At 25.4% G+C, this 8894-nt stretch overlaps 1 protein-coding gene across 1 annotated transcript; it reads right to left on the reverse strand.

Moving 5' to 3' along the window:
* Positions 1 to 112: 112 nt before the first annotated feature.
* LOC129613773 (ubiquitin carboxyl-terminal hydrolase 7) lies at positions 113 to 6914 on the reverse strand. Its single transcript, XM_055527986.1, has 9 exons — positions 5416 to 6914; positions 4672 to 5354; positions 3785 to 4551; positions 3620 to 3727; positions 3378 to 3540; positions 2976 to 3165; positions 2610 to 2860; positions 2438 to 2534; positions 113 to 2358 (listed from the first exon to the last, which is right to left on the reverse strand). The coding sequence occupies exons 1-9, from the start codon at positions 6521 to 6523 to the stop codon at positions 2255 to 2257; spliced, it is 3471 nt and encodes a 1156-aa protein (XP_055383961.1). The 5' UTR covers positions 6524 to 6914; the 3' UTR covers positions 113 to 2254.
* Positions 6915 to 8894: the final 1980 nt, after the last annotated feature.

Genomic DNA, 8894 nt, shown 5'->3' on the forward strand with positions numbered 1-8894 from the left:
ATAAATTTCTATCAGCCGTAGTATTACTGCAATTTTGAAGTCAGAAATTGCTCATGTATATGTAATACACAAAAATAGTTGTGTATTGAAAGCATACATACGTTAAAAATTGTTTTAATTATGAGATGTTTTTTATTTTTTGTGAAATAATTAAAGAAAAATTTATTAAGTATCCAATATTGTTATTGTACAAATAATATTAAATTCTTAAGTGAAAACAAAAATCTTTTCGATTTTTAAATAAATTTAAAACAAAAAACATAAAATCTTTTATTTTTTTCAATATTGTTTTATGTCAGATTGTAGATTTATTTACCAGGGTAAGAGGGCTTCGTAACAAGATCCAGTATTATCCTTTAATCTCTTTCACAATAATATGGGATGCCGACAGTTCCAACTTATATATATTAATGCTTAGTAATAAGCAGTATTTTTAAAAAAGGCAAGGACTTGAAAAAACAAAAAAACAAATAAGATTATAGGAGTATTATATAAATTTACTTACAAGTTTACACTTATATATTATTAGCGAGTTTATTGTATAATTATGTATCAGTATAGTATAACAGTTTTTCTACATACACATATATATTTTATGTAGACGAGCGACTTTAATATGCTACACAACATATTCTGACAAACTTTTTTTAGTTACGTTTTTTTTCAAATCAAAGCAAACGTAATTAAAGGAATGAGTTTAAGGGGAAAAATTAAAGTTAGTAGCGCTTTCTAGACGGACGCTACTAACTGAGCTACAGAGTTATAAAGAAATTGCCGACGAAATGTTCTTCACAATGCTTTATACTGCTTTATACTAACTTAATGATTATTAAGTATTGTTTACATTGAGATCTTCTATTTGAAATACTATCACAAGAACATAATAATAGGTATAGCCATAATACGTTTTTGAACAAATTAAGTTAGCAAAACTTTGTTTTGCAACACAAAAAATATGTTATTTTAGCACTATATATTATATTATGATATGAAATATCATAATATAATATATAGCTTCTTTTGAAAATAAAAACATTCATTCCCTTTTCTGGCGAACGATAATGCGATTTTTATATTATCAAATAAAATAAAATGTGATGTATAGTTTTTGGAGAGGGGAACGAGAGTGCTACTTTTTTTCCTATTTATTTTACTAATGTTTTGAAGAGAAAAATTTTTTGTTTTAATTTTGTTTTAGTTTATTTACATTCATATAATGTATTTGTTATATATAGGATATCATAATGGGGGATTTCTATTCAAATTTTTTTTATTATTTTTTATTTATTTTGTTCATTTATTCATTTTTTAAGATAAACATCAACATTTATTTTTTATGGTAGTAGGTAATTCAATATGATCAAATTTTTTAATTAGCTTTTTTCTAAATTTCAAAAATTAATATTTTTTGAAAAAATATAAAAAATTATTCTTAACAAATCAAATTTTTTTCTTTCTTAAAAACTTATTACAACATTTTGAGAAAATATAATAAATTATTCATGACAAATCAAATTTTTTTCTTTCTTAAAAACTTATTACAACATTTTGATAAAATATAAGAAATTATACACGACCAAGTAAATTTTTTGAAAAATCAAATAGAAAAGAGGTACAGAGGAGAAAAAATTAAGTTTTCAAATTTGATTGAATATTTTATTTTTTAATTCATTTTTTAAATTTATTTTTGTATTTATGAAAAAAATATTTATCAGTTGTTATTTTCTTATCTTCTTCTTATCCATTTGAAAGCAAAATATTTATTTTTCGTAAATAATAAAATTCTAAAAGGGATCTTTTATAAGGATCTTTAAAAAATATTCTCTTCTTTTTCATTTTGTTTTTGTTACAAAAAAAAAAAATTTTTTATTCTTAATCTTTTTTTAAATTAATGCGAATGATTAATTTAATAGATATACCTTAAATGTATGTATGTTTCAGGCTAACAAAAAAAATTAAATACAAAAATCCTTAAAACTAAAAATATAAGAACCATTTTTCAACAAATTTACAACTAGAATTCTTTTCTACCGTAATATGTTCATTACTTTAGAAATCAGCAAATTTTTTTTTGTTTTTTCTTAGCTGATAATTGCTTAATTATTGAAAATTTAACCTAAACCATAACATTTGATGATTCGGAGTTGTAATAGATAAGGTAAAAATATCTAAAGATATATCTATTTTTTTCGTCTTCATATTTTGCAAAAGTTTTATAGTTTAGTTTTTACTTTAATATTTTTTTTTTGAAATCTTAATTATAAATTTTGATAGCTTTCTCCAAATACGTATATCGAGATCTTTTTTGTGATTTATTAATGTGATCTAGACCCAAATAAGGGAGTGTTGTTGGACCAGCTAAAAAAGAAAAAAAAGTAAATTATAAACTAATCCGGAATAGAAAAAGAAAAAAAAAATTAAAAACGAAATGATTTACGTTGTGTTGAAGTCTGTTTAAAAATTTTAATATCAATCGGATCATTATCACTTTGAAAGTATTCAACACGACCCATAGAAACAATCGCAAATTTATACTGTAAATTATAATAATATTCAAGGTTTTATTAGTGTGTATACATTAACTACAAATACAAAAATAAAATAATTACTTTTTCAAATTCCTTTTCTGGAACATTCAATTTCTTTTGTATACTCTTTTTAGCTGCGCCAATAGTTTCAAATTCTTTTACTTTTATATAAAATGGAATCCCAAATGAACTATAGATTTCTTTGCTGAAATGTGAGACTGGTATTAGAGCTTCATTATCATTAATTACTAATTCATCCCGAGGTATTTCTTCAATGCGATACAATTTTTGATTTGATTGATTGGCCAAAGAATCTGATACGCATTGTAAATCTTTAAATAAAAAATAAATACATTTATATATATATTTACTGAAAGTTAATATACTGTCATTAAATTTATTAATTTATTTTATGCAATTATATTTTATTCGCAGTCAAATATATACTTTCTAATGGAGTATCTTCACGTAGAGGTGGAAATACTTTGTGATTAGCTACTTCCAATAATCTTAATTTCCTGGTACTATCGTCACTAAACTCGATTTGTTTGGTTGCCTCTTCTAATAAATTCTTTACAGTTCCACTTTTATTAGGATATAATACTAGTTCTTTTTCATCTTTCATGTTTGGTGATAACTATAATTAAAGTATAAGTTTGATATTTTTTTAAATAAATACAAAACATTTATTTTATTTCAAAAATGTGAGTAATAATATGTAATTTTTTAGATCATGATTGTACATAATCGATTCTAAAATAATTAGCGAGAGCATTAGTATTCTTGTTTTACACATATATAATAAAATTCAATTATTAATTTTTTTAAAGTTTATGGAAATTGACTTACATAGAGGCACTTAAACTGCTTTTTATTTTCTAATTCATTAATACTCATGGAGAGTCTTTGATAGAATATTTTCTTTGTTGTCCTGGGCTTGTTATATGCCAACAAATCTTTTAAAATACCATCATATACGCAACGTAAAGGATTTCCAGGCTGATCTTTATAACTATAATATATATATCAAAAATATATATATTGTATTTATACAATAATATAAAACAAATTGAAATTTTTAATATTTTTACCCCAGGCATTTGAAAAATTGGATTTTGTTTGGATCTGTATTAATTTTTTTCGCTACAGCTTGGGCCATTTGATCATATGTATATCGATGAGATAGTTCGAGTGTAAAGCTGGAAAAAGAAAAGAAAACTGAAAGTAAGCTTTAAATATTCATCCTATGCAGTTACCCTGAATCATTTGGATTAGATTTTTCAATAAACGTGACTTCAAACCGATATAAAAGATCTCTAAAATAATCATCACAAGTTGGTAATTCTAATTTTTCATCTTGATGTTTTTTCTCAAATATCAGCACATTACCATGTACATCATCGGATCGATTATTTTGTCTTAAGACTTTTTCGATAGTTTCTTGCATATTTGTTATTTTTGATACAACGTTTGGCCCTTGTTCTTCATAAATTGATAATTCTGTATCAATTGGAAATCCTAATTCTTTGTTTAATAATGGAACTAAATCACATATTTTCATTGATAATTGATATTGATCAGATCCTATATAATTCAATCGTTTATATATTGGATCGTAATATTTGAAAAATAGTAATATATCACGGTTTTTTTCAAATGGTGGTAATGGACCCTGATGATCTGGTGATGCTAATTGTAAATAAATTGACCATGGTGATTGTGTTTCAATAACATGTTGTAAATTTCTGGTATACTCTTCATTAAAATCGAAATACACAGGACGAGTTAATTGTGAACGTGAAACTAGTGACCATATACGCATACGACTGGCGTCATATTTAAATGTTTCAACAAACACTTGCATTAATTCATCGACAGTTTGGGTCTTTTTTAATTTAAAAACACGTGGATGAATTTTTTCGTTGTCAAATAAATCAGTTGATTGGTGACCATCAAAATATTCTTCAAGCATAACATGAATAAAAACATAAGTGTTGACTTCAGAACGTTCTCGACGTCTTACCTATTTTATTTAGTTAAATTAAATTTTTTACTTACATTAAAAAAAATAATCATTGCTATCCTTGTATTAAGTTTATAATTACTAAATATTTGAGTATAGCTTTGCTATTTCAATCCATACCTGTTCCATGCGCTTTTCTTCGCCTAACTTTTCTATTAATTCACTTGGTATATCAGAGTTTGCAATATTTTCTAATATTTTTGGTATTGCAGATACCCTTATATATACTAACATATATGCGTTACTACAATGCTTAGCATTTATTGTCATTTCGTCATCTATTCCTCCGTAATTGTGATCGATTGCATCTATTTTACTACAACTTGCCACAACATCATCATCAAATTTACACCATTTACCATCGGCTTTTGGATTTATATAAACTACATAGTGCCCGCCATGATTATCGCCACTATGCACTAATACAGCATGCAGTTTATAATCAGCCGGTGTGTTTTCTTCCTCAGCCAAATACTTATCTAAATTAATATGCTCGTAGAATTCAAAACGATCATTGAATTTGACGGAATTATCGGTGACTGGATCGTATTGAAACCTCATTAAATGCAAGTGTAATACCGGTGGAAAGGATTTAAATATTACACCTTTTTCTGCTTCTTGAAAACCATGTATTCCAGCATCATATTTATTATCTCCCTCTAGTGTTTCCGGTTTAATATAATCATTAAAGCTTTCCTCAATGTTTTTCTTTCCCTTAATGTTCAGTTGAATATCATAAAAGGTCTCAATACGTTTACTGGTATAATCAATATTTTTGCATTTAATATAAGACGACATTTTTCCTAAAAAATATATGGAAACATTTTATTATGAGTTTTATACACATAAAAATCGAATACACACCTTCAAATAACGATGGAATAGTTCCTTCAACGCATGTTCCTTTCATTTTCGATTCTAATTTATCCAAAAGAACTCTTAAAAATTCTTGAACATCATGTTGCATAAATGAATCCAATGTTTCCCATCCAAAACTTTTTGTTAGTTTTTTCGTGCCAACTGGTTTATCAGATGTTTGTAATTCGTGAAATACCCTTTGTAATGCTAAAGCAACTGATTTACTACTATCATCAGCTTCAGTTGGCATTTTATAAACAGCTTTTCGTAAAATATTTGTAAAAAATAATGTTTGTAATAATGAATTCATATAACAAGTTGCACCTTGATTTTTTAAACCAACATAACCCGTATGTTTTTTTGAATCCCAAAATACACCATGCGGTGCTTCAGCTACAACATGTACCTCTAATACAATTGTATCATTTTGTGAATAACCTTTTTCTGGATCAAATATTTCATTCCATGACATAAAATATGAAAAACCCCAATCATTTTCTTTTGAATAAAATAAATGTTTGATTTTCCTAACAAATGGATCTTGACCTGGTTTAAATGATTTTAAACGTAACTCTGCAGCAGCATTACAAGACCATGATGATGATTCACTATCACCATTACATTGCAAAAAGAAACCCAATGACTTTGCATCCGGTTGATTACGATCAGTACGTGGCATTACCATTATTTTCCATGGTAAATTTCTTACAAAACATGGTGGTGATAAAACTGATTCCTTTAGTTTTGATAAATTATCAACAACAAATGAAAATGTTGCTTCAGATCTTATTTCTTCATCAGAACCATCATTACAACCAACGGTTGTTGATGTTACTTCAGACGTCGATGTTGCATCCATACTCATTGCTGTTGTCGTTGAATCAATTTGCGGTGGTGCTATTTGCATTTGAGTGTCACCATTATTTGATAAATTATCGATGTCATTTTGATCAGTTATCATATCACTTTCTTGTGTATCCATAGCTTCAACAATTTGATGATCTGAATTATCAATGATTTTTTGTTGTAATTGTTGTGCACTTAAAACAACTGGTAAATTTCCTTTATTTGTTAATAGTGATTTCTGTAATTGTGGACTTCCATCTGTTTCCATTTTTTATATTTAAATTTATTTTTTTATTTTAAATTATTTTCTTTGTTTGTATTAACGTCTCTCAAAAAAACAAAAAAAAAAAAAAAAAAAACAAAAAAAAAGATTTTACCTAATATATATATATATATATATTTGTATATATATCTTTTTGGTTTCGTTCTTTATTGTTTTTGTGAATTTTAAATCAACAAAAACTAATATGGAAAACACTTTTTCAAATTTTCAAAAATTCTGGAGTTATTTTGTGTGATTGTTATTTTTTAATTATAAAAAGTATTTAAATTTACACAATGAAGAGACGTTTTTTTTTTCAGTTTTTTTTTTTATCACAAAACTAGTGCATCTACTTTTAAATCAAAATTAAAAATTCAATATTCTTTTAATTTTCACACTGAAAAAGAAAAAAAAAAGAGTAATATTATCATTATTATAGTTATAAATTTATAGATTAGAGCCATATTTTATGAAGATGTAAACTATATACGGGTCTCAAATTTACAGTAGTATGATATGAATACAAAATTCAGCAACTGCAGCTCATAAAGCTAAATTGTGTATCAATATCGTTTTAATTGAATTTTATAAAGCCAGTGCGCCGGGATCAAATTGATGTTAGATCTTTATTTTGAGTTCGACGCCCGCCATAGGCATTTCTTGGAAATTTGAATAAAAACTTTTCTATTTCTTTCCATGTTTCTGATTTGGTAAATAACAATTACGAAACTAAAAAAAGAATAGTGTAAACTATGGTAAATAATAGACTTTATATAAATAAATTCCTTTTGTTATAACGTTTTCTTATTTAGATTAAAGATTATGCATTATTTTATCTACATTCTTGGGTCTTAATGTACAAAATTTAAATAACTTATGAACAAATTTGATTTAATTTTAATTAAACTTTATGTTCTGTGTAAGAAAAAAGAATGAATTTGTTACACACTTAAAAACCAAATTTTGAATAATAAACTTTTGTAGTAAACAATAGCACACTGCCATCTTTTTGGATGATAGTTGTCCAAGATGTGGAAAAGCATCAAAAAAATACTAGATTAGCTAATTGAGTTTTTTTTTTAAAGTAGGTACCTACAAGTAAAGTAGTTTTAGTACTTCAAATCTTTTGGATGTTATTAAGAAATCAAGTATAGAATAAATTATAAACTTCGTGAGGAAAACATGCCCAAAATGATAAAAAAAAAACAGCACTGTAAATATCCGAGGGCTTATGGGAGAATGCATTTATTCTACATTGTAAAAATTCAAAACATATTTAGGAAAATCTTTAAAAATTTACTATTCGTTACTATGTAATTGATTCTGCACAAATATACAGACTATACTTAAATTAAAAGAAAGAGATTTAGGTAGGTATACCTACTTTGTTTTCTGAAATATGGCAGTGCAATTAGTAGTATAAATTTGGTATATGTATATAAGTTTTCCTATTAAATTAAAAATATTTTGAAATTTTCTTATGTTGGTAGAAGGTTTTCTCCCAAAAGCCATCGATATATTATATACAATAACATAATAATTATGGTGACATAAATAAATAGTCTTATCGGATGTTCTAAGATTTTATCCTTTTTGAATATTTGAACAAGAAGGGGGCGGTGCAGTTCTTATATATAGTGTTTCTAACTTTAATACGTTTGTCAGTTACCTATTTATCTATATTAATTGACATTTATTTAAAGGAACTTTTTGTTGAACAGATAAAGTTACAAAAATCTTTTCAATAAAAAAAAAAGAGGCCAAAAAAGAAAAAAAAATTTGCTCTATATATAAGTGCTTGTCTGTAATATCAGAACAGAACTCTTGAATCATCGCCCTAAGCTCTCACTCAAAACATCGTTTTTTTTTTCAACAATAATTAGAATTACAGTATCTTTTCTTAGAATTATTTATAATTGTACGTATGTACTATATGTATATATTTGGTATGTAATTTATACATACATATGGATACTATTTATTTATAAACATACATAAAATTATAAAATTATGGTATTTGTTTAAGAAAAAGATTTTAAAATTTTGTTGATACTTTTTGTCATTATTTTTCCATATTTTGAATAATTGATCTGTATATATAAAGTCATATATGTATATATATATATATATAAATGTAGATATGTATTGTATTAAAAGTCTAATATGATGCATCTACATATATATACATATATATGAACTGAAAATATGTGAAATTTTCATATACAATCAGCACTACCAAAAGTGAAGGTTTCTCTTCAAAAAGAAGGTGTTTTAGTCATATTTTTAGAATAAGAATTTCTTACAGTTTCTTTTCAATTTTCCAAAATTTGCAAAAAAAAAAACATTTTGACCAAAAAATCAATTTAAATGGCAACGC

The sequence above is a fragment of the Condylostylus longicornis genome, unplaced genomic scaffold (assembly GCF_029603195.1).
Source record: "Condylostylus longicornis isolate FDR11 unplaced genomic scaffold, ASM2960319v2 ptg000091l, whole genome shotgun sequence".
NCBI classification, from domain to species: domain Eukaryota; kingdom Metazoa; phylum Arthropoda; class Insecta; order Diptera; family Dolichopodidae; genus Condylostylus; species Condylostylus longicornis.